We start from the raw sequence: 26195 nt of genomic DNA, 5'->3' as shown, positions 1-26195 counted from the left end.
CGAATAGTATTCCATTGTGTATATGTACCACAACTTCTTTATCCATTCATCTATCGAAGGACATTTTGGTTGTTTCCATGTCTTGGCCACCGTAAACAAAGCTGCAATGAACATTGGTGTACACGTGTCTCTATAGAGAAATGCTTTTATATTTTTGGGGTAGATACCCAGGATAGCGATTGCTGGGTCATATGGTAATTCTATTCGTAATTTCTTGAGGAACCTCCACACTGCCTTCCATAGCGGCTGCACCAGTCTGCATTCCCACCAACAGTGTATGAGAGTTCCTTTTTCTCCACAGCTTCTCCAACACTTGTTACTATTTGTTTTGTTGATGAAAGCCATTCTGACTGGGGTGAGGTGATATCTCATTGTGGTTTTCATATGGATTTCTCTGATGATTAGCGATGTTGAGCATTTTTTCATATGTCTATTTGCCATTTGTATATCCTCTTTGGAGAAATGTCTCTTCAGGTCCTCTGTCCATTTTTCAATTGGGTTGTTTGTTTTTTTGTTGTTGAGTTTCATGAGTTCCTTGTATATTTTGGATATTAGCCCCTTATCAGAGGAACTGTTTGCGAAAATCTTCTCCCATTCAGTTGGTTGCCTCATTATTTTGTCAATAGTTTCTTTTGCTGTGCAGAAGCTTTTCAGTTTCATATAATCCCATTTGTTTATTTTAGTTTTTACTTCCATTGCCTTTGGAGTCAAATTCATAAAATGCTCTTTGAACCCAAGGTCCATAAGTTTAGTACCTATGTTTTCTTCTATGCAGTTTATTGTGTCAGGTCTTATGCTTAAGTCTTTGATCCATTTTGAATTAATTTTGGTACATGGTGACAGATATCAGTCCAGTTTCATTCTTTTGCACGTAGCTATCCAATTCTGCCAGCACCATTTATTTCCTCCATTGTATGTTTTTAGCTTCTTTGTCAAAAATTATCTGTCCATATTTATGTGGTTTTATTTCTGGGTTCTCAATTCTATTCCATTGGTCTATGTGTCTGTTTTTCCACCAATACCAAGATGTTTTGATTATTGTAGCCCTGTAGTACAAGGAAAAATCAGGGAGTGTGATACCTCCAGTATTGTTCTTTTTTTTTAATATTGCTTTGGCTATTCGGGGTCTTTTGTGGTTCCAAACAAATCTGATGATTTTTTGTTCTATTTCTTTAAAAAATGCCATTGGGATTTTAATGGGGATTGCATTAAATCTGTATATGGCTTTGGGTAATATGGCCATTTTAACTATGTTGATTCTTCCAATCCATGAGCACGGAATGTCTTTCCATTTCTTTGTGTCTTCTTCAATTTCTTTCAAAAATGTCTTATAGTTTTCAGCATATAAATCCTTCACATCCTTGGTTAAGTTTATTCCTAGGTATTTTATTCTTTTTGCTGCAATTGCAAAAGGAATTGTTTTTTCTATCTCTTTTTCTGAGATTTCATTGTTGGTATATAGGAAAGCAATGGACTTTTGTACGTTGATTTTGTAGCCAGCAACTTTACTGTATTCATTGATTGTTTCTAATAGCTTTTTGGTGGAGTCTTTAGGGTTTTCTATATATAGCATCATGTCATCTGCAAAGAGTGACAATTTAACTTCTTCATTCCCAATTTGGATGCCTTTTATTTCTTTCTCTTGCCTGATAGCTCTGGCGAGGACTTCCAACACTATGTTGAAAAGCAGAGGTGATAGGGGACAACCTTGTCGTGTTCCTGAACGTAGAGCAAAGGGCTTCAGCTTTTCACCATTAATTATGAGATTAGCTGAGGGCTTGTCGTATATGGCCTTTATTATGTTGAGGTATTTTCCTTCTATACCACTTTTAGTAAGTGTTTTAATCATAAATGGATGTTGTATCTTATCAAATGCTTTTTCTGCATCAATTGATAGAATCATATGATTTTTGTCCTTTATTTTGTTTATGTGATGTACAACATTGATGGATTTGCGAATGTTGAACCATCCTTGGGCTCACTAGTTCTTAATTGCCTGGATCCAGTAGTGAAACTCAACTTATACTCAAATTCCATTGGTGAGATCTAGTCACATGACCTTATCTAGAGGTAAGAGGAGTGGACAAAGTAATTTAGTTTTGTGCCCAGAAAGAGGAATTGAGTTTTGGTGAACATTTATGACTCAGCTGAAATGTTACTTTCTCTCTGAAGCAAGTGTTTAGAACTCTACCTGGTACACTATAGACACTCAAAAATGTTTGTTGAACAAGTAAATGAACGAATGAGTGAATACTTATGTCTAAGCTTTTGCTGTTGTTTTTCTAAGGCAGAAGATGGGAATGGAATAATTTGAGGGGAAGAAGAAATCTGTCTCTTCCCCCCCGCCACATTGTATTCATATGACCATTTATTTATATTTGTGAAATTATTTCCCAAGCACTGTAGGAATTCACATTCTTTTAAAGATTTGTTTTTCCTTCATTCACCAAATTGAGTGCCTTCTATGTGTCAGGTGCTATGCTATGTGCTCAGGAAACAGCTGGAAGTCATAATTGCTGTCCATTGGGAACTTACATGGAATGAGTTTAGAGGGAAGAGGGAAAAGAAGCCAATAATCACAGTTATTGTGTAGGTGCCATGATAGAGATATGGACAGATTGTGGCAGCGATGCTGACGAAGGGCAACTAATTCACTCTGGGATGGGTGTTGTGGAGTTTTATCTTCCAGAGGAGGTGGTATTATACTTCAGCTGCATGAACATGAATTTGCCAGTTGGTACCAATAAAATAGAGGTAAGAGGAACAGTAGTGAAAATTTGGTGATTTAGGGGACTGTAATTGATTCAGCAGGTCAAAAATGTGTGGTGGGGATAGTGGAAGCTGAGGCTGGAGAGGGAGAACCGGACTGAGTCACAAATCACTTGTAAACCGCACTGAATGAAGAATGAAAAGGGATTAGGACAGAGATTAAGTGATTCGTCTCTATCAAATGAAAGAATTAATATGCACAGCAAAATCTAAGGAGCACGGTTATCGACATCAACCCAAATCTCTTTTTTGCCTCAGATCTGCCTCAAAAACTTAATTAAAAAATTAATGTTTAACATTGAAAGGAAAACAAACAACAAAGAAAAACCCACTCAGAATGTTGCAACAACCATCCTTTTGAGGGAAGAGGTTTAACACTAGAGCACAAAGAAAGGCATACAATATCCACCATTCATATCAACATAGCCTTGCCTCTGAAAGTGGAACAGGAAGGAGGCCCATTTCAAGAAAAACAAAGGAAGTGGTTCATTGTTTTCAAAGAACTATATCTGTTAACAGTGGATTTTTCTAAGGAAGCCTTTTTAGATGGAAGATGGAAGAAAATTAAGAACAATTCGGGGAGCTCTTGGGACTTGTGCATCAGTGAAGAGGCTGTTCAGTTAGGGAACCAAGGACTCAGTCACCTTCAATAAGCATTACTGAGCATTCACACATTCATTCATTCAGCACATTTCAGCTTTTGTGCCCTGCACTATGTCAGGTGATGCAGATATTAAAAGATACGAGGAAAGGTCTTTGCCCTTGAGAACTAACACATGAGTCTAGAGTTTCTAACCAAGGATGTGCTGTACTTAAGAGTCAAATGGGAGAGAGAGATATCTTCCATTTGATGCTGAAGTAGAGCACATGATATATATTTTTTATATAATATATATTTTAAAGGCCTTGGAGTCTGAAGTCCAGAGTCAGTCTTGACTCTGTTCTTGGGCAGCCACTGTTTGTTTGACCCCCAATATTTTCAATTGTAAAATGAACATAATTACAGTTACCTCATAATTGTGAGGATTGGGATGACTCATGTGAAGCTTCGTGTAAACAGTACAGAACTTTGCAAATATTTGTGATAGAGTGCAAAATTATTGAAGGTGAATGTACTAGGACTTTAAAGCAGTGTTTATCAAAGTGTGTTACAACTTTACCTTCTTAGGGTTTCTGGCTGGAACTGAAGAAAAATGGCTTAGATAGATATGCGGACAGAGCCCCAGAGAGCAGTTTCCAGGCTCTTGGCCTCACATAGAAAGGTGCTGGCTTAGGTCATCAACTGTGATTGGCTGGCCATCAGCTGTGGCTAGTTGGCCGTCAGCTGTAACCAGTGAGCCATTGGCCACTAATATAACTGCTGTGGCTACACTAGCAAAAAATGGGGGCTAGCAAGAGGATGGTGGCTGAGCCAGCAAGCGGCGGAGTGAGGGTTGCGGATAGTGCGGCTCCTGTTTCCTATGTCTCTAACCCAGCCACCAGCAAGACTATAGTGGTGTGACTCCCCTATCTATGGCTCTGTGGGTGTTCCTTTTTGGCCTCGCCATATCCTGCGTTCTTATGTGGGGAGCGGGAGCTGAGATCCCGCCTGACGCTCTGTATGACAATAGATTAACAGGAGCAAAGCATACAGATTTTTACATGTACATGGGAGCACCCATCGGAAAATGAAGACCCAAAGAAGCAGTCAGAGGTGGACATTTATACACTAAGTTGGATCAAGAGTAGTAAATAGTGAAAACGGGACAAAACAAAGGGGCAATTAATTGTGAAGTGACTAAGAAGGTAAGGGTCAGTTTAACAAGGTTGGTTTGTATAGATTTCCCTCATCCTTGACTCCCATCTCTGGTGTAACCTTTCATTCCTCTTGGTATCCAAAGGACAGAAGATGTTTCACACCAGAATTTCATCTGCTTTCAAGAAAAAGAAAAGTCAGCAGGCTCTTCTTGCATCTTCTGTTTTTCAAGTGCCTTTAACCCAAAATAATTTATATGGTAAAGTGACATGTTTGGGGGTGGCATATTCTGCCACCCTTCAGGTCAAATAAATTTCAGAAATGCAAGTAAAACAGAACTCTTAGGCCTGTAAATGCATCGTCAACAAAGAGAGCAGCTATATTGTGTTTCTTTCCTCAGATTAATTGACCTTGGGAATCTACACCACCCCCTTCACCCCCTACTCCAGCATCTCAGAAGGCGTGGAGATTAACAAAACCCACTTTGGGAAAGACTGCTTTCGAAGAAGAAAAGTATTACCTCTACTTCAATTTACAATCCATCTGCCTTTAAAAGTCGAGCTATTCATCAACAGATAACGTAGAAATTCTTTAATTTTCCAAGCACAGAGTTTAGATTCCCACCATGGGAGGCATGAAGAGCAAGGGCCAGCCAACTCCTTGCCAGGGTGCTAGAGGGGATTCCAGCTCAGAATGGGCGCGGGGCTTTGCAGTGGATACCTTAGATTTCTTCCAACATCCCTACTGCTGGCAAGGTGATCGTAGATGCAAAACCACAAAAGTGAAGCGATGCAGGCTGATTCTCAAAAACATTATAATTAGGATATAAACACTAACGTCCATTAACACAACTAAGAAAAGGTTCTCTGCTTCCAAGAAAAGGGTGCAGAAATATCTCTGCGAAGAGAGCCTGCTCCTTCCTTTTCCATTCAGAGGTTCATCAGGTCAGTGGTTTTCCCTCTATACCTGTTCTAGCTTTGATCTATCTTCTGCTCCCTCAACACACTCCAAACTTCGCCCGACTCCACGTTGGACCTTTCCAGAGGGAAAAGCAGACAGTTGGAGCTGGAAGAGACGAGGAAGCCAGGAGTCGAGGGCGCAGGCGCAGTGAGTGCACTAAGGTACGCGGGCGGAGGGCCCCGCCCACTCGGGGCCCCGCCCACTCGGGGCCCCGCCCATCCAGTCCACGGCGAGCACCTCCCGCCGGGCGGGGCCGACCTGTGGGGACGGGGGCGGGGACCCCGGCCGCTGCGGAGCGAGGTGACTGGGTTCCCGCGGCCTGAGACGGCTCAGCGCCCACTGCCTGGAGCAGGTAACCCGCCGCGGCCGCGCGGCGCCGCCTCAGCGCGGTGTGTGGCACGGGCGCCCCTGGACTGCGCGCGGAGCTCCAGCGGAGGAGGGAGCCGGCGGGCTCAGGTGCGTTGCGTGTCGCCGGCCTCGAGCGGCCGCTGCGCTGGTCTCCGGGAACCGGCTCGTGGGGTTTGGGTAGGTGGGTGGGGGGTGAGAGCGGTCCCAGCCTCCTCGAGGTGGCCGCTGACCCCCGGCCTCGCGGGGCTGAATGTGGAGCGACGGTTCGGCATGTTTTTCCGTCTCCTTTTAAAAAATTCATTTAATGTCGCCTTGGTTGGGGGCCCAGGTGACTGCTCCCGCGTCTCCTCCGCGACGCGTATTCTCCGGAGCCCCGAGGGAGACGCAGGACCGCTCGACAGCCGCGACCACCGTGGCCTGAGAGGCAGTGACGCGCCCTGGGGGGCAGGGTGGGCTGGGGGGCGATGCTGGGAGCGCGCCCCGCCCGCTCCGGCCGCGCGGTGGGACCCCGCACCGGCGGGACCCCGCACCGGCGGGGGGGGCCCTGCGTCCCGTGGGCGGCCGCGGGCTGCGGGCGACGGGCCCCGGGGGGCCCTGGACAGAGAGGGAAGGAACTTCTTTGCCGGGAGAGTCCGACGAGAACTGAATAGCTGAGTGTATTTATCTGTGATGTGTGTGAAACTTCTTGAAGAGGTGAAGGGGTGTCAAAATGTTACTTTCCTGTGGGTTTTGCAAAGCACGAATTATCTTCCGTGGTGGATTTTAAATTTGGCTTCTATTCCCGTTTTGTTTTTTTTCTCCTTCTTTGCTGTGGTTTCCTTTACACGAGGGAAGATACTTGGATGAATTGTGGGATATGCTACACACAGACGTCCAGGTACGTAGGCAAGCTAGCTAGATGCCAAGCCAAAAACGTCGGTTCCTTTAGAATATTTAAAACACAGCATGTGAAAAGTTTGCTTTTGTATTGAAACTATTATACTGATTCTCACCTCATGTAGACAGTGCTGTTAAAAAAAAAACAACAAAAAAAGCCTGGAAATATATGAGCGTTAATAACAAACACCCCTTGTTTACCGATTTCATATTTTCATACGTAACTTTGTCATGGTTAAAAATTGCTTTTTCTGGAAGGAAATGTTGATATTGCTTGCTTCTGAGAGCTGGGATTCAAGATTTGCTTTTATTACCTTTTGTGTTTTGTCGTTTTTGCTAGTGACTACGAGTTACCCTCATAACCGGAGGAAATGGACTTCATAAAAATTTGCTCTTTTTTTTAACCCTTTCAGAAACATAATGTAAGGTATCCTGCATTTTATTGGCTCCTCTTGGATTATAATAAATTCATAAATTTCATTTACAAGTAAAACTAACACATTGAGAGACTAACTCAGGTTGAGAGAAAAATGAGTTTGAGATTCTTGCAAGACATCTGGCAGAGCTATCTGGTTGGCAGTTTTATACATTGGTGTCGGGATTTTCTGAAGTCAGGGTCAGAGTTGTAGATGCTGGAAGCATCTGGATTGTGGTAGTTTTTTTTGTGAGGCTGGAAGAAAGTATTCAAGTCAGTAGAATACAAGAGAGGAAAACAAAGGATGAGAAACACCAATATTTAAGTGAGAAGTAGAGACAGGCAAGGAAACTGAGGTGCATTCAGGAAAGAAGGAGGAAAGCTAGCAGACAGTGGTGTCATAAAAGCCAAGAGAGGAAAGAGTTTTAATGAGAGAAGTCTCAGAGTCAGAGGAATCAGGAAGATAGCTGATAAAGTGCCTATTGGCTTTGCCTGTTAGGAGAGGGTCGTTGATCTCAGCAAACATAATTTAAGTAAAATGATAAGGATGAAAGCCAAATTTGAATGAATTTGAGGGTTGAATAGAGGATGAAGAAATAAAGATAGTGAGAATAGAATCCTTATTTTGAGAAGCAAAGATTAGAAGGAGTGACAGGGTGGTGACAAGGAGTTTATATTCAGGTTGGAAAGAATATAAGGAAAGTACCTTTATTTTAAAGTGCATTTCATAGCATTGTTCTCTCATGGCTAAGCAGCAGAAGCTGGGAGCAAGTCGCTGAGTGTATTGATAGAACTACAGGATAGTATTATAAAAGCATTTCATCTCTCCCATTCAAATTCTGAACACTATTTTAGAGTATTTTGGTCTTTTGGGTTCAGGTGTTATCAGTTTTAAAGCCACACTTTAACAAACTTTATTGGATTGTGTTTCACCTGAGTTCCAGTACTTTGATACTCCCAACTCACTTTTAAGTCATGTGATTCCTTCATGATATCTTCATCGATATCTCAATGACACTTCTAAAAGTCTTATATAGGAATCATACACTTTGACTAAATCATAACCCATGAGGCATACATCAGTTAGGGTCTTTGCTTCAGTTCTTATGCATTAAAAGGAAAATGCTCTTAGAGTAAACTTTCTGTATAATTAGAGTTCCACTTCAATCTTCATTGAAAGTTTAATTTTTTTCAGATAAGTAGTTTTATGTGTATGAAAATATGAAAAGAATGGCTAACATTGGAAAAGGCCAATAATCAAGGGTTGATGAGATTGTAGAGAAATGGGAACTCGCATACTTTCTTGTAGAAGTGTGAATTGGCACAATCATTTTGGAAAACTTTCTGGCGGGATCTCCTAAAATGAAACATACACGTAAATTATGCCCAGACTATACCTGACAAAATTCTAGAAAATGCAGACTATTATAAAGTACAGAAAACAGATCCGTGGTTACTCAAGGTTGGGGACCATGGAAAGTAAGGAGGGATGAGTTAAAAAGTGCTATGAGGAAACTTTGGGAGATGGTGGATGTATTTGTTGTCTTGATTGTGAAGATGCTTTCATCAGTGTATACATGTGTCTGACTCATTTAATTACATTTTAAATGTGCAATTTACTGTAAGTCAATTGTACCTCAATAAAACTATAAAAAAGAGTAAACAAAAATAGAGAGTGAAAGAAAACACACTACTTAAGTGTATAATTGACCTTTGAACAACGCTGGGGTTTTGACCACCCACGCAGTCAAAAATCCACCTAAAATTTTTGATGCCCCCAAAACTTTACTAATAGCCTCCTGTTGACCAGAAGTCTTGCCGATAAACATAAATAGTTGATTAATGCATATTTTGTATATGTACTATATACTGTGTTCTTACAATAAAGTAAGCTAGAGAAAAGAGAATGTTCAAATCATAAGGAAAATACATTTACGGTATTTATTGAAAAAAGCCACATATAAGTGGACTTGTGCTGTTCAAACCAGTGTTCAGGGGTCCACTGTATTTCTTTTCAGTACTGTAGTTATCTTAGAGTGATGGGATTATTGATATTTTTCATTTTCATATAGTTTTCTGTATTTATCATATTTTCTACAACAACCACGTGTTTACTTAATTTTTAAATGAGAAATTATTTCTTATGTGCAGAATAGTACTTTGACACACCTACAGAATTAGGAATACAAATAAAATAAATGCTCCCGTACCCATATCATACTTTAGAAATAATGCCTAGTCAATATTTTTGAAGGGCTAATTATATCTTTCTCTTTGATTGTGTCTTTCTCTTTCCACACTCCTTGATTTTCTATGGAGTTTTACTACATACTCGTATGTATATCGTTTAGTTTTGTCTATTCTGTCACTTTGTTGGCACACATTATATTTGTGAGATTCACCTGTTGATGTGTATGGTCTGTTTACTTTTTAATGCCGTACGGTCCATCGTATGACTTTACCACTGTTTATCCATTCTCCCGTTAATGGATATTTGGGGGAGGGGAGGGGCTCAGTCTTCTTTTTTTAATTTAATTTTTACTTTTTGCCATTAAAAACTGTGCTGACCATTCTAATCGATGTCTCTTTGTGTACGTATGCAAGAATTTCCTGGCTTTTTGCCTGGGAGTAGAGTTGTGGATCTTTGGTTTTGCTAGATAATAAATTGTTTTATAAAGTGGTTGTACCAGTTTATACTCTGACAAGCGGTGTGTTAAGTGTTCGCTTTGTTCCCCTTCTCAACAACATTGAGACATTTGTACATTTGTAATTACCTGAATTTTTTTTCTTTTCAACAGTCTGTGGGTGACAAATGATACTCCATTGGGAGTTTAGTTTACATTTCCTTAATTACTAACCATTTTGACCCTTTTATAATTCCTCTTCTATAGGATGTCTATTTATGTCTTTTGCTAGTTTCTTTTTTTATCATTTAAAAATATCATTTTAAAATTGATTTCTGGAAGTTTTTTTGTTTGTTTGTTTTTTAAATATGTGTTCTGGGTACTAATCCTTTGTTAGTTAAAATGTGGCAAATATCTTTTTCCTAGTCAGCAGCTTGTCTTCTTACGTTATAGTGGTTTCTGATGGACACATCCGTAGTTTAATGGAGTTGAGTATGTCAACCATTTTCTTATGATTAGTGCTTTCGGCATCTTGTTTAACAAATATTTCACTTCCCTGAGGTCATAAAGATAGAGTCTGCTAATTTTTCCTAAAAGCTTTAAAATGTTGCCTTTCATATTTATGTCCTTAATCCATGTGGAAATGATTTTTGTGTGGTGTGAAGTGGGGGTTCAGTTTCTTTTTTTCCCCATGTGGGTAAGCTTTTTTCCATCGTCATTTATTGAATATACTGTTTTTCCTGCCAGTGGTCTGTATCATACGTTTTCTCAGGTCTCCTTGCCGTAATCTTATTTACTTTAGTTGTGTAAAGAGCCTCAATACTTAAGAGAACAAACACCCACCCACGCTTCTTAAAAACTAGACTCCCCCTCAAATCAATGTTTAATTTTTTTTCTGAAGTAAACTTTTAATTCTGGTATAATATGTTATTTAAGTCTTAAGTATCTACAGTAATCACAAGTAATATGGAAGCTGCTTTAATGTAGACTGTCTTTAGTTTTTGCAAATCCTGTCCTAACTTACTAGAAAATTTTAACTTGAAAAGCTAATAGAGGATTTTCATTTTGGGAATATAGTTAAGATATTTGGGAAAACCTTCACACTGAAACTATAGCCAAGAATAGTGTATTTAAAAAAAAAGTGAAAAGGAATCGATATGTCAGAATCCAAGAGAAAGCTGAAAACCTGAGAGACTGAAGGAGCTCTTAAGTCTTACCTGCTCTGAGGGAATTTGCTCAACTTCGGGAAGTTGATTGGGTTTGAGTAAGAACTTGGTGGATTTGCAGGATGGGAGGTAGAAGTCAGCCCGGGGCTCATTCAAGGTAAGCCAGCGAGAGACTTTCTGCCCATAATTCTGGGATCCCAAGGGTCTGTGTTATCATGTAAAGGATGAAAACTCACTCTGTATCCTTCAAGGATCTGCAATGAATGTTGCCTCGATGACAAGTAAAACAGAGGGGAAGAAAAGCCTGTCCTTCAGAAGTTGCAGCCGTCAGACCATGAAAGAAATTAATGGTGGTCTAAAAATAATCGCGGTGGTCTAAATAATAATATAATAAATAATATAATAATATAATAAATATAATATTAATAATATATGTATTAACATTATATTTAATAATATAATAAATAAATATAAATAATAATATATTAAATAATAATACTAATATAATAAATATAATAAATAAGCAATTATATATATTATATAATAAATAATTATTATTATATATAATTATTAGTATGTTATATATTTATTAATAATATATAATATATTATATTATATATTTATTTAATATTAATATATATTTATCAATATTATATTTAATAATATAATAAATAAACAATAATATAAATAATAATATAACTAATAATATAATAAATATAATACAATAAATAAATAATATATTATATATAATAAATAAATAATAGTAATTATTATATATAATTATTATATATAATAATAAATAATATAATAAATATAATATAATAAATAATCGCGGTGGTCTAAAAAAGCTTCAAAATGTGAATTAAAAAAAAATCTTTTTTTGGAGCTATAATTCACATGCTATAAAATTCACCCTTTTAAAGTATACAATTCTGTGTTTTTTCATATATTCACAAAGTTGTACAATCATCATCACTATCTAATTCCAAAACATTTTCATCACCCCCATAAGAAACCTTGTACCCTATTAGTAGTCACTCCTCATTCCTCCACCACCCAACCCCTGGCTATTACTAGTCTTGTGTTTTGTCTCTATGAATTTGCTGGTTCTGGGCATTTCATATGAATGAAGTCATACAATATGCAGTCTTTTGTGTCTTGCTTCTTTCATTCAGCATAACGTTTTCAAGGTTTATTCATGTAGTAGCATGAATCAGTACTAAATTCATTTTTATGGCTGAATAACATTCCGTTGTATGAATATACCACATTTTGTTTTTCCATTCATTAGTTGATGGATATTTGGGTTATATCTATTTTTTGGCTATTATGAATAATTTGCTATGGACATTTGTATGGAAATATATTTTCCATTCTCATAGGTATATTTACCTAGGAGTGGAATTCCTGGGTCATATGGCAGCTGTTTAAATTTTTGAGGAACTGCCAAACTGTTTGCCAAAGCCACTGTGCCATTTTTCATTCCCATCAATAATGTATGAGGGTTCCAGTTTCCCTATATCCTCGCCAATGCTTATTTTTATCTGTCTTTTTAATTATAGCCATCTTAATGTGTGTGAAGTGGTATCTCATTGTGGTTTTGGTTTGCATTGCCCTAGTGATATTGAGAACCTTTTCATGTGTTTATTGGCCATTTGTGTTCTTGGAAGAAACATCTATTTACATCCTTTGCCCATTTTAAAATCGCGTTATTGCTGAAGGCATGAATTTAAAATCATCTGATTAGTAAATACAAATATTCTCTGTAGGAACATACTCTCATCTTTGGCTTAAAGTTTTGAGGTCAATGAATATTGTCAAAGATAGCCCAAATACACACGGAAGTAAGACAACCTGAGCAAGAATCAGCAGAAATAATGGATAATTAGAAGTAAATTTACAAAAGCTTTATGTATTGGAATTACCAGTCATAGATTATTAAAATAACTATGATGGGCTATTTTTAAGTAAATAAAAGACAAGTTTAAAAATAGATGCAGGGAACAGGACACTTAAGAGTAACAGAGATCCAGAGCTTGTTGAAAAGAACAATAATTTCTGTTAATGAAAAATGCAGTAATAAAAACTCAAAACTCATTTTCTCTCCTTACCCCACCCCTAAAACTCATTTGTTGAGTTTAACCATAGATTAAGCAATTAGGCAAACCCCAGGAATGAATGAACTGGAATATAGATCAGATCATTCAGAATACAGCTCAAAGAGACAGAAGTGAAAAAATGTAAAAGAGATTGAGAGACATAGAAATTAGAATGATCAGAATGAGAAGTTATAGTGAGAAAGTCTAATAAATTGGAATTTCTGAAAGAAATAGAGAATGGGCAAAGCAATATTTAAAGAAATAATAAATGAGGATTTTTTTCATTCCTGGAAAATCTACCAGTACTGGGGAAAGACCCCAATCCACAGATTGGTTATTCCTTGATTGCTCAGTAGTATTTCAGTAGATAAAATGCAATTTGTTTATTCACCTGTTGATGCATATTTGATAGTTTTCAGTTTTTGACTATTTCAAATAGACCTTCTGTGAACACTAATGTACAAGTCTTTGGATATCTGAGTTCTTTTTTCCTGAGTAAGTACTTAGGAATGGAATGTCTGCATCATATGGTAGGTATATGTTTAATTTAAGAAACTGCCAAACCATTTTATATTGCTACCAGTTGAATATGAGAGTTCTGTTTTTTTCCACATACTTATAAACACTTGGAATGGTCAGTACTTGCAATTTTATCTTTTTAAAATAAGAATTTATTATTATCTCATTGTAGTTTTAATTTGCATTTTCCTAATGACTACTGGTGTTGAACATTTTTTCGTGTGTTTTTTTGGCCACTTGCACATTTCTTTGAGAAGTGTCTGTTCAAATCCTTTGCCTATTTTTAAATTGTGATGTTTTCCTTTTTATTGTTGAGTTGCAATAGTTTTATATATTCTGGATATAAACTCATTATTGGATTTATGATTTGCTTATTTTTTCTCTCAGTCTCTGAGTTGTCTTTTCATTTTCTTGACAGTGTCTTTTGAAGCACAAAGCTTGACTTTGTTTAATTTTGATTAAGTTTAATATATCAAAATTTTCTTTTATTGCTGTGCTTTTGGTGTCATACCTAAGTAATCATTGCCTAATCCAAGTTCACAAAAAGCTAATTACCCGTTTTCTTTTAGTTTTGTAATTTTAGCTCTTACAATATAAATTTGTGATCAGTTTTGAGTTAATTTTTGTGTATAGTGTGTGGTAGTCATCTCATCCAAATTCTTTCTTTCTTTTCCTTTCTCTGTCTCTTTTATTTTTTTATTTTGTTGCATGTGGATAGTCAGTTGTCCCAGGACCATTCATTGAAAACACTATTCTTTTAAAAGTCTCTTGGCACCTTTGTTAAAAATCAATAGACCATAAATGTAAGGGTTTATTTCTGGGCTCTCAGTTTTGTTCTATTCATCCTTATGCCAACATCAGTCTTAATTACTATAGCTTTGTAGTAAATTTTGAGTGCAAGAAGTATATCTTCCAACTTTATTCTGCTTTTTCAAGATTGTTTTGACTGTTCTGTGTCATTTGCGTTTCCACATGAAGTTTAGGATCACTGTCAACTTCTGTAAAGAATCCGGAAGGGATTTTTGTGGGGATTGTGTTGAATCTGTAGACAATTTGGGGGAGTATTGCCATCTTGATAATATTGTCTCCCAATCCATGAACATGGGATATCATTCCATTTATTGAAGTCTTTAATAACTTTCAATAATGGTTATAGTTTTCAGTGTACAAGTCTTGAACTTCACTTGTTAAAGTATTCCTAAGTATTTTAAGGTTTTTTTTTTATGTTATCATTAATGGAATGGATTTCTAAATTTCAGTTTAGATTGTTCATTGTTAGTTTATAGAAATAAAACTAATTTTTGTATATTAATCTTATGTCTTGCAACTGTACTCAGCTTATTTATTCCCATGGTTTTTTAGTGAATTCCTTTGGCTCTTTTTATTAGGTTGTTGCAAAAGTAATTGTGGTTTTTGCAATTATTTTTAACCTTTTAAACCACAATTACTTTTGCATCAACCTTATATTTATAAGATCAAGTTGTCTGTGAATAAGAGTGTTTTATTTCTTCATTTCTAGTATGGACGCCCTTTATATCCTTCTAGTCTAATTGCTCTTGCTAGAATCCTCAGTACAGTGTTGAACAAAAGTGGCGTGAGTGGACATCCTTGTCTTTTGTCTGGGCTGAGAGGGAAAGCATTCAGTCTTTTAGTGGCTGCTATGATGTTTACTGTAGGTTTTCATAGATGCTCTTTATTATGTTGAGAAGATTCTCTTCCATTCCTAGTTTGATTAGCTTTTTTTCTTTATCATGAATGAGTATTGGATTTTTTCAAACCTTTTTTTTGGGGGGAGGGGTATCTATTGAGATGACATTGTAGTTTTTGTCCCATATTCTATTATATAATGTATCACATGAATTGATTTTCAGATGTTAAACCAATCTTGCGATCGTGGGGTAAGTCTCACTCAGTTATGTACATTCTCTTTGTATATTCCTGGTTTGCTAGTATTTTGTTGAGGATTTTTGTGTCTGTATTCATGAGGGATATCTATCCTTTTACTTTTAACTTATTTATGTCCTCATAAGTACATTTTGTAACCATCATATAGTTGGGTCATGCTTTTTTTTTATCCAATCTGTCTCTGTCTTTTCATTGTTATATTTAGAACATTTAAATTTAGTGTGATTATTTGTGTGGTTAGATTTTAAATTGATCCTCTTGCAGTTTTCTGTTCATTCCACCTGTTCTTTTTTCCTCCTTGTTCAGTCATCTTGCTATTTGTTTTCTATTCATCCCAGCTCTTCTTTGTGCCCCACTTATTTTTTTTCTGCTTTAAAAAAACCACTAATTGAGAATTTTTTTGGTATGATTCCATTTGATCAACTTTGGGCTTATTAGCTAAACCTCTGTTTTTTATTTTAGTGGTTGGTTTTGGGATTTTAGTACGTATCTTTCTTTAACTTTGCATAGTCTACCCTCAAATGGCATTTTGTACCACATCACATCTAGTACAAGAACCTTATAATGGAATCCTTCTATTTCTCCCCACATTACCATGTTATTATTTTTGTGTGAGCATCAATAATCTTTTAAAGACATTTAAATAATAATCAATCTCATACATTTATAGCCATGGTGCTCTTGTGTAGATTTACATTTCCATCTGGTATCATTCTTCTGCCTGAAGAGTGTCCTTGAACACTTCTTGTGGTGTGGATCTGCCGGTGGTGCATTCTTTCAGCCTTTCTGTGTCTGACAAAGGCTTTATGACCCCTTCCTTTTTGAAAGATTTTCTCCTGGTGTTACATTCCACATTGACAGTTTTTTTTTTCTTTCAGTACTTTAAAGGTTTTCCGCTACTCTTTTCTTGCTTATATTGTTTCCAGTGAGAATTATGCTGCTATTGTTTCTTTGTTCCTATAGGAGTATATAACACGTCTTCTTTTTTCTAACTGCTTTTAAGATTTCCTGTTCATCACTGGTTTTGAGCCATGTTATTATGATGTTTGTTGGTGTAGTTTTCTTCGTAATTCCTGTGCTTGGTGTTTGTTGAAGTTCTTAGGTCGATCTGTGGTTTGTAGTTATCAAATTTGGATAATAGTTTCCAAATATTTTTTCTTTATATTTATTTATTCTTTCAGTCTCCTTCATGGACTTCAGTTACATGTATATTAGGCAGCTTGAGATTGTCCCATGGGTTCACAGATGCTCTTTACATTTTGCTTTCTTTATTCTTTCTTCTCTCTGTTTTGTTTTGGATTAGTTTCTCTTACAGTATCTTTAAGTTCATTAGTCTTTTCTTTTGCAATAGCTAATCTGCTGTTAATCCTATCCATTGTGTTTTCCCATCTCGGACAGTATAGTTTTCATTTCTAGAAGTTGAGTTTGAGTCTTTCTTTATATCTTTCTTGTCTCTACCTTTTGAACATATAGAATCCAGTTCTAAGTGTTTAAATGTCTTTAACTGTCTTTGTCAATTCTGGATTAGTTCCAGTTGGTTAATTTTTCTCCTCATTATTGCTTATGTTTTTTTGCTAATTTTTTGTTAATGTTTTATTGGATGCCAGACATTGTGCATTTTACCTTGTGTACTACATAGTTTTCAATTTCTGTAAATATTTTTTGTTTTTGAGGAGATAGTTAAGTTTCTTGGGAATAGTTTGATATTTTTGAGTCATGCTTTTAAAGTTTTATAGGTGGAAGCAGATTAGTGTTTAGTTTGTAGTCAAGGGCGATTTGTTCCCCACCACTGAGGTAAGACCCTTGTGAGTACTCAGTCATCTGTGAATTACAAGGTTTTTCCAGTCTGGTTTGTGGGAATGGCATGACTGTGTTTTCCCCAAAATAAGACCTGGCCGGACCATCAGCTCTAATGCATCTTTTGGAGCAAAAATTAATATAAGACCGGGTCTTATTTTACTATAATATAAGACCAAGTTTTATATCATATCATACCCGGTCTTATATTAATCTTTGCTCCAAAAGACACATTAGAGTTGATGGTCCTGCTAGGTCTTATTTTCGGGGAAACAGGGTATTACTGACCTTGATGAGCACACGTTATGGTTTTTGTAATCGTTTCTGGCGGTTTTCCTCCAGCCTTGTGTAGATTCTTGGTAGGCATGCTCTGATCTGAGTTCTGCTGAACTCCTGAGGGGGACCCTCTGCTCACGCCGGGTTCTCTCTGTGTGCACCTCTGTACTGTTCTGTCATGCAAACTCTAGCTGCCTTATTGTTATGCATGCAAATCAGTGTGTTTCCTTTTCTGCGTCCCTCCCCCATCTTCCCCAACTCATTTGGGGTGACTTAACGCCATCAACGTGGAGGACTTTCCCCCCGGAAGTAGGAATCATTTTAACGAGTCCTCCCACATTCCCTTCATGATTAATGTGAAGTATTTGCAAGCTGACTGGGGTCAGCTTTGTAGTCTGATGAGCATGTTACTTGTATTTATGTGAGCTAGTTATTGTACTTTGTGTCCTTATCTATTGACTACATGTTTGCTGAGTTCCAGCTATATTCCCAGCATCATACAGGGTGCTGAATGTTAAATAGAAAGTGAGTACAATATTGTTTCTGAATACTTTATATTCTAGCAGGGGAAATAGAACGGGTCTTGGGTCTCACAAATGTCAAGAAAAATGTAGTTATTTTCTTAAGTTCACTAGATGTTTAGAGATGAGAGGAATTTATATGACTTGAGTGGTCAAGGAGTGCTCTAAACTGGGGCCGAAAAGGACTTTTGAAAATGTATAAATTTTTTAAAACAGAAATCAGTTATAATATGTAATGGAAGAAAAGGTGCTATTATAAGAGCTAAACAAGTTTTATAGGCATATGCCTAACAAGAAAAGTTCAAAATTTATACTATAAGGAAAACTATGAAAACTCCCAAAGATACACAGATTTGAACAAATGTAGAGATATACCTATTTATGGGTAGAAAAACTCAACATCCTAAAGATGTCAGCTTTTTTCTAAAACAATTTATAAATTTAACATGAACCCAATGAGAGTGCTATTAGATTTTTCCTCCTAGGGCTAGAGAAGTTATAAAGTTCATTTGCAAGAACAGACAAGCAAGAATAGCTAGGAAAACCCTGGAATTGCAGATCAATAAGGATGGGAGGCTAGTCCTATTAGATATTAAAACATATTATAAGCCTTTATAATTAAAAATATGTGGTATTGGTGCAGGAGAATACAGAGCAATTGAAGGCAATAGAAAATACAGAAATAAATCCAATTGCGTGTAGAAATTTAGTCTATAACAACAGAGCACCCCCTCTCTCGCTCAGTCTGTCTTGCATAGCAGAAAACACCATCATCAAAGTAAAAAGACACTAACAAACTGGAAGAATGTTGGCTACTTATATCATGGACAATGGGTTAATCTCAAATATATGAAGATCCTTTAAAAATTACTAAGAAAAGAAGCGATAGCTTTACAGAAAGATGGGCGAGAGATCAAAGCTAGGTCATAGAGACAGATACAGGTGTTAGCCTTATGTGAATAGGTCCCCAGACTCACTTCTTATGAGAGAGATGCAAATTAAAACAACATAAGGTATCATTTCTTTTTTTAATCAGGTTGGCAAAAGTCCAGCATTTTGACACTTTGCTGGTGACAGAAATAGGTACTCTCATACATTGCTACTGGGAATGCAACTTGGTGGCACAACTTCAGAGAGAAATTTAACAATATTAAAGAAAATTACACATATCTATCTACCTTTTGACCCAGTAGTCATATCTCTAGGACTCTATGTTGTAGATATGCACTGGGAAATATCTGAAAATATGTGTGCACAAAGCTATTGTGTCACTATTTCTAATGGCAAAAAACTGGAAACAATCCAGATTTTTATCTTGATTTGAATGAAACAACTATGAAAAAATTTGACACCATAGGAGAAATTTAAACACTGACTGGGGAGTGTTTAATTAAATATTTTAGATATGACATTTCTATTATGGTTATGTTTTTAAAGTACTTTTAAAATATATTTGATATGTTAGCGTCCATTATAGTTACTATTTGTTTTGATGCTGAAATTGATCCATCTTTAGCCTCTTGAAGTTTACTTGTGAGGTCCTTCTGCCACATCTTTTAGAGAGAATTACTTAAGTATTTATGGATGAGATTATATGATTGGAATTTGTTTCAAAAAAATCCAACGGACAAGTTGCGTGAGGAAGTAGAGCTGAATTAAGATTTGCCATGAGTTGATATTTAGTTTGGGTCATAGGGGTTTTGTGTGCTTTTGTATACATTTGAAATTTCCCATGCAAATGTACAAAGTTTAGGTAGGCATAAATGAAGCGAGTGCATTTAGAAAAAAGTCATTGAGAGCAAGGTGGGTAATTGGACGTGAAGTTCTCATATAATTTTATATTTCTGGTGAATTTAAAGCAGACTCCCTTTATTTCCAGTATATCGTGTTTGTGACTTAGTTTGCTGGTGTGTGATACAGTGATAACAGATTGTTTTTCTGTTAGTGTAATTCTAAACATTAGACTAACTCATAAAGTATGAAGGTATTTATGGCCCCCATTATGGGGCCTTGAGGTTTACAAAAGAATTGATTTGAAGGAAGTGAATTTTTTCTCATACTTTTTTAAGAGTACCATATTATCTTTCAAATTTTGCTTGGACGTCAATTTAGATAAACAAAGCTAAAGAGAAAACTGAGTGGAATTTTTCTTTTTTTCAGGTTTGACATTGCGATTGTTCATTTAGTAATTTTTAAGCATGTTCTCTTATTAATTTATAAGGAGCCCATGTTATACAAAATTACATGTAGGAACAAAAATCTATTTTGCTGTGAACATTTGAACTTCTTAGGAAGACAGATGATATTTATTTAGTGATACCTAATGGCATTAAGCATGATCATTTTAACTTGTTTTCTGTTCTACCAACAGATTAATATTAAAATTGGAAGCTTACATAGTTTGCCGGATATTGGACATTGAATATAATGGCAACAGAGTTCATAAAGAGCTGCTGTAGAGGATGTTTCTATGGTGAAACAGAGAAGCACAGCTGTGAGTTTGTTTTGCTTTGACTTCAACAAACATTTAATGTTTTCTTTACTTGTGGCATTTTGTAGTATAAGGATAAATGAATCGCATTTCCTAACTTCGCGGGGGAGGCAGAAACAAAATATAAGGCACAAGAGGTAAGAAAAAACCCTGAAGCATAGGGGAAAGAGAGATGAATTCAACCTAGGAGACACCCTGGGGCAACACCACCAGGAAAATTGCATTTGTTGTGGGAAGTCTGAAGAGGATTTTAGCCAGCTGAGTGGGAAGCAGGAAGTAAGAGAAGGTGAGGACTGCACATGAGTGTTCCAGGTGGGTGAAATAGTACAGGCAAAGGCGGGCAATGACAAGTGCTGGGGGTATTTGGGGGACGAGGTATTCTGGCAAATGTTTTAAATGTTTAAAAAATGCCTTTCGTGAATGACCCAAGGGGAGAAGAGACCCATAACTTTATCAGACCCACATTTATCAAGAACTCCTGGAGATCTCCCTTTCCATTGCATGGTTTCCTCATCTCTTCAGGGTATGACTGGAACTTTATTTTACATGGACTCTTTCTTGTATTTCTTAGTCTAGAGCAGGGGTGTCCAAACTGCGGCCCGCAATCCATTTTTTATTGGCTCACAGCAAATTCCAAAAATATATTTAGTTTACTTAAATAAACCAGGTGAAGCAATACGTACTTCACCTTGAGTGAGTGGCCCGGCTGTTTGTGTATTTTAGCGTATATGGCCCTTGGGGAAAACCTTTGAAAAAAGTTTGGACACCCCTGGTCTAGAGCATAGCTTCCTAGTATATTTGAGTACAAGGCTTCTTTTTTGCATGAAAACATTTCTTACATTCCTGCACAATGGTAGTTGGATTTGTATCCATTCTACAGACAATACTGTTTATACCTAAAGATTAACTCTGGGTGTCCCTTACCTCCCCGACCTACGTCACACATTTTAGGAATTACATACATATCATTCTAGAGAATGGACAAAATAGGTCAGGGAAGCTAGCACAGGAGAATTGCTGTTATATTAGGGTATGTGTATTTTGTTTTGTGATTTGGTGAAGATTGACCTTTAGCTTCTTTCCAGAATTGCTGTATGTATTTAAAACTGCTGTTAACCATTAGTATTGACAACAAGAATTGCTTTGTTGAGAAAATTTTTAAACGACTGGATTTTACTTGAAAGTATTGCGGAATTAACTACAAAATAAACTTGTCTTCCATCTCTGAGCTCTTGTGGGAATGAGATTCTTGAAAATCTGCTTTTACCATTACGATAAGTTAATATACTTTGACAATAGTCTATTAATTGCTCAAATATTGGCTGGACAGAATTAATGTGGAGTCCAGAAGTGCTTGATAGGACCCAAGAGTAGTTCATATATCAGCAGTTTCTTCTAAAATGATTAAATAAGTACCAAAGCATGTTAGGTTTAGATTATTATATATAAATCTACATGCATATTGGTAATTTTTTCTTTTTCTCTCTCCTTTTATATGCAGTTTCTGCGGAAAAAGACTTTAAAACAGCAGTCTCAAATAGCCAAAATACTACTGTCTGTATAGCCCCATTGACTTCTGTTTCTGTAAAGCCTCAGCTGGGGTGTACTGAAGATTATTTACTTTCCAAGTTACCGTCTGATGGCAAAGAAATACCATTTGTGGTGCCCAGGTTTAAGTTATCTTATATTCAGCCCAGGACACAAGGAACTCTTTCACATCTGGAAGAACTTGAAGGTAAACAATAAAATGGCACGGTTTAAAAATCAACCGGCAGCATTTAAATGCTGTTACTGCTACTATTTTGTTCTTTGGTATCTTCAGCATAAAGATGTATTTTTTATATGCAATTTTACCTTTTGCTTTTTATATGTTTTGCTCTTCCTATAGAGGAACTTAATGTGCAGTATTTTTGAAAGGTCCCGTTATGAAATCTGATCCATAATACAACGCATTTGTGTGTAGATTCGGCCTTTCTTAAAGGAATAATGTAATTATTAGGTTGGTGCAAAAGTAATTGCGGTTTTTGCAATTATTTTTAACCTTTTAAACCGCAGTTACTTTTGCACCAACGTAATATAATGCATCGGTTATCCTTCACTGATCTAGAACGGAAAAAAATAGAGGAATTATTCTGTATTTGATCAGTAAATATAGTAAACATTCCTATCTACTATTTTCTAAAATTTTGTTTGAAGAGAAATAAGGAAGCAATGAAGTAGTCCTTCTTCCTTCCCGTCTTCCTTTTTCATCTTTCTTCACAAAGATGATTTATAGACTTCCCAGTCTATAAATACATTTTCCAATCTAAATAGCTGCTTGAATAAGGTAGATGCATTGGCTGAATTTTGTCTCATGTTATAGAAGCCAATGGACTAAGGAAGAGGAAACAACATGTAACTCTTGTGGTATTTCAAAAATAATTTTAGTACATTCAAATACTGTCAGTCGTTTTGATTTTTTCCCCTCAAAATTTTACTATGAAAAATTTCAGACATACAGAAAAATTTGAAAGACCTTAATGGTGAATACCTATACATCTATCACATAGATTCTTTCATTTACATTTTACTGTACTTGTTATCACATTCCTCTGTTATTCCTCTATCTATCCATTCCTCTATTACTAATCCTTTTTTTGTGGGGCAGAATGCATTTCAGAGTAAATTGTGGACCTCAGCACAACTCCCTCTTAATACTTAAGCATGTGTATATGTCATTGACTAGAGTTCATTATCTGTTTAGTTTTCTTTCCACATTAACTTTACATACCATGAGCTGCCCAAGTTTTAAGTATGTATTTTTTCAGTTTTGACAAATGTATATACCAATGTAATCCAAATCTTATCAAGATCTAGAATATTTCTTCAAATATTTTTTTCTGCCCCTCTTCTTTCCCTCTTCTTCTGGGATTCCACTTACTCATATGTAGGACCGTTTGATGTTGTTTTTATGTATCTCTGAGACTTCTTATTTTTTTTCCCAATCTTTTTTTCTCTCTCTCTTCTTCAGATTGGATAATATTAATCTATTTTCAAGTTCATTGTCTCTTTCGTTTATTATCTCCATTCAGCTGTTAAGCCAATCAGTGAATTTTATATTTTAAGACATTGGGTGTTTTCGTGGTAGAATTTACACATGGTTCTTTTTTATAGTTTCTGTCTTTGCTGTGATTTCTTTTCTTTTTTTTTTTTTTCATTATTGTGAGCCTGTTTCTTTTATGGCTTTGAGCTTTAACATCTTTTGTCTACTAATTCTACCATCTATGTCATCTAGGTTTAGAGTCTGTGTATTGTTTTTTCTGTGAGAATGGGTTACATTCTCCTGTTTCTTTGTGTTTGAGGTGACTTTGGATTGTATTCTGAATGTTGGATCTTCTGTTGTAGACTCTAGAATCTGTTACATTACTCTGAGGGTTTTTATTTGTTTATTTTTTTCAGCAGGCAGTTAACTGGGTTGGACTCTGCAACTTGGTTGGTGGCAACTCTTACCTCACCTTAGTTTTATTATCCTTAGTTGGAGGCTGTCCCATACATATGTGGTTGAGGGATCGGCCAGATATTTGAGCAGACTTTACTCCCAGAATTTGGGGCTGTCTTCTTTCCAAGATTCTCAGCGTACGTTCTAGCAGCTGTGATTGCTCTGAAGTCTGCTTTCTGGTTTTTCAGGCCAGAAAGACTGGATTTTCTATTGGAGTTTTACCTGCCCAGCTCAGTGCCAACTATGGCCCGCCCGCAGGCTAAAAGTTGTTAAAAACAGGTAACTAATTTGTGAGATTCCCTTTTTTTCGCAGAGTCAAATCCTGTCCAGAATCTGCATTGCTTTTTTGTTCACTTTCCAGTGCCTTCACGGTTTTTTGTTTATTTTTGGTCTAGCGTTTAGTGTTGTTATCCACAGGAGAGTTGGGTCTGGTAGGGATGACTTTTTGTTTTTTAAAGAAACAAGGAAAGATGATCTTAGTGCCTTGTTTTTCATATATCAGTAGTGTCTTTAAAAAAATAGTTTTTAAAAGCTCTGGTTCACAGGATACTATGATCAATTGACTTTTCTCTTTCTCTCATACTTGTTTAACAACACTGGTATTAAACTATATAAGTAGTTTTGTAATTTGTTTCATTCACATCATGTATTATGAACATGTTTTCATATTCATTGCTTTTTAATGGCTCCATAGTATTAAATCGTATGGACTTACCATAATTTATTTAATAATTCCCTATTCTTAGACATTTAGAGTAGTTGGCAATACGTGATAGTTTTTCTTTTGTCTTTTGTTATTCCTCCTATTGATAGAACACATTACTTTTTGAGTGAATGAGTTAGAAATGAGTTTATGCTTATAGGTTCACTGAGGATGTGGTGAAGCCATCTGATTTTTTTTTTTTATTAAATTTATTGGGGTGACAATTGTTAGTAAATTTACATAGATTTCAGGTGTACAATTCTGTATTACATCGAAGCCATCTGATTTTTAACATATTGGAGAGAAAATTACTTTCTATAGCTAGACTCAAGAAAGTATTCCTGGTACCTAATTATAAAAGTGAAATGTGTGTAAGCTGTATGTGTGAGTGATGGGCTGATGTGCAGATTGTGAAAAGATAGGGGAGACCACTATCAATAATGACTAAAATTATGTTTCAAATATTTGGAATTTGTTTTGTTGCATTGCTTCCTTGCTAATGAGTCTGATTACAGCTGTAGCATACTGCTTTGATAACAATTCTAGCGTTGTTTTTCTGTGCCTGCTTTATTTATTATCTACCTACCTATCTATCCATCAAGAGAATGCATTTTGAATTAATATTGAAATTTTAAATAGTGCTTTTGAGAGGTGTAAGCAATTGTGTAACTTTACATCTAGTTTTATAGCGCTGTGGTTCTGTAAATTCCTCTTGAACTTAAAAAATGATATCACTGTCTACAGAGGGGAAAATTGGAATTTTGTAGTGGCTTACTTGCAACGGAAAAATAAAATCAGAATATTCTTTTTCTAAGTATAGCATATGAAGGTAGTGAGTCATTTTTGGTGCTACCACTCTTGACAGTGCTATTCTCGTTACCATAAACAGACTGTTATAGCAGCGTTTGTGCGCTGAATGATTTACGCGTTAGCCTCTAAGGGTGCAGGCTCTTTGTAAGGCTCTGGCATCATCGCTCCCTCTTGGCACCCTTCTGCCTGCGTACAGTGCTTGGACTGGACACATAGGTATTTGAACCAGGACAAGGATAAAAATCTCACCTCATAACCCCGTATTTTTTCTTTTCTGAACTCAGTGTGAAGCTACCAGTTTTGTTTAGCCTAAAATTCAGAAAAGAGTAGTTTACAGTGTGGAGTCTGGTTTAAGTGGGACAAAAAGAATTAAAACATAGCAATAATTTAAACATTTAAAAAACTTTATTTTATGTGTATATATTATTTCCAATGTGATGATTAGCTTCAAAAGGAATTTGATCTATGTCTCGTCCTTTTAAAACTGTGAAATACAAAACACATGTAGAAAAAAGGAACAGAAGTATACAGCTCAGTGGTTTATTATAAAGCAAAACATGTGTATAGTCACCAGTCAACAAAATAGCTTATTACCAGTAACCCCAAAGCTTCCATCTTCTCCCCTTTCATTCATTCCAGAGTAATCAATATCCCAGTAATCACTTTCCTGCTTTCTTAACTTTTTATCACCTAAGTACATATT

General features: G+C 36.3%; 1 protein-coding gene across 3 annotated transcripts in view; it reads left to right on the top strand.

The window, feature by feature from the left end:
• Positions 1–5665: 5665 nt before the first annotated feature.
• The window catches only part of TC2N (tandem C2 domains, nuclear), a 41471-nt gene continuing 20941 nt past the window's right edge, over positions 5666–26195 (top strand). Inside the window, exons 1-4 of one of the 3 annotated variants that reach the window (XM_081049845.1) lie at positions 5725–5920; positions 6647–6689; positions 20382–20504; positions 22003–22236. In XM_081049845.1, coding sequence (XP_080905971.1) covers positions 20438–20504; positions 22003–22236 — 301 coding nt within the window. In that variant the 5' untranslated portion in view covers positions 5725–5920; positions 6647–6689; positions 20382–20437. Of the gene's footprint in view, positions 5921–6602; positions 6690–20381; positions 20505–22002; positions 22237–26195 lie in introns of those variants that run through there. The other 2 variants (XM_081049844.1, XM_081049846.1) reach the window with 2 other exon arrangements.

Source organism: Rhinolophus hipposideros (genome assembly GCF_964194185.1).
Source record: "Rhinolophus hipposideros genome assembly, chromosome: 5".
NCBI classification, from domain to species: Eukaryota; Metazoa; Chordata; class Mammalia; order Chiroptera; family Rhinolophidae; genus Rhinolophus; species Rhinolophus hipposideros.
Note: the sequence above shows the minus strand (reverse complement) of the source record. Positions and strands in the feature narration are given on the sequence as shown.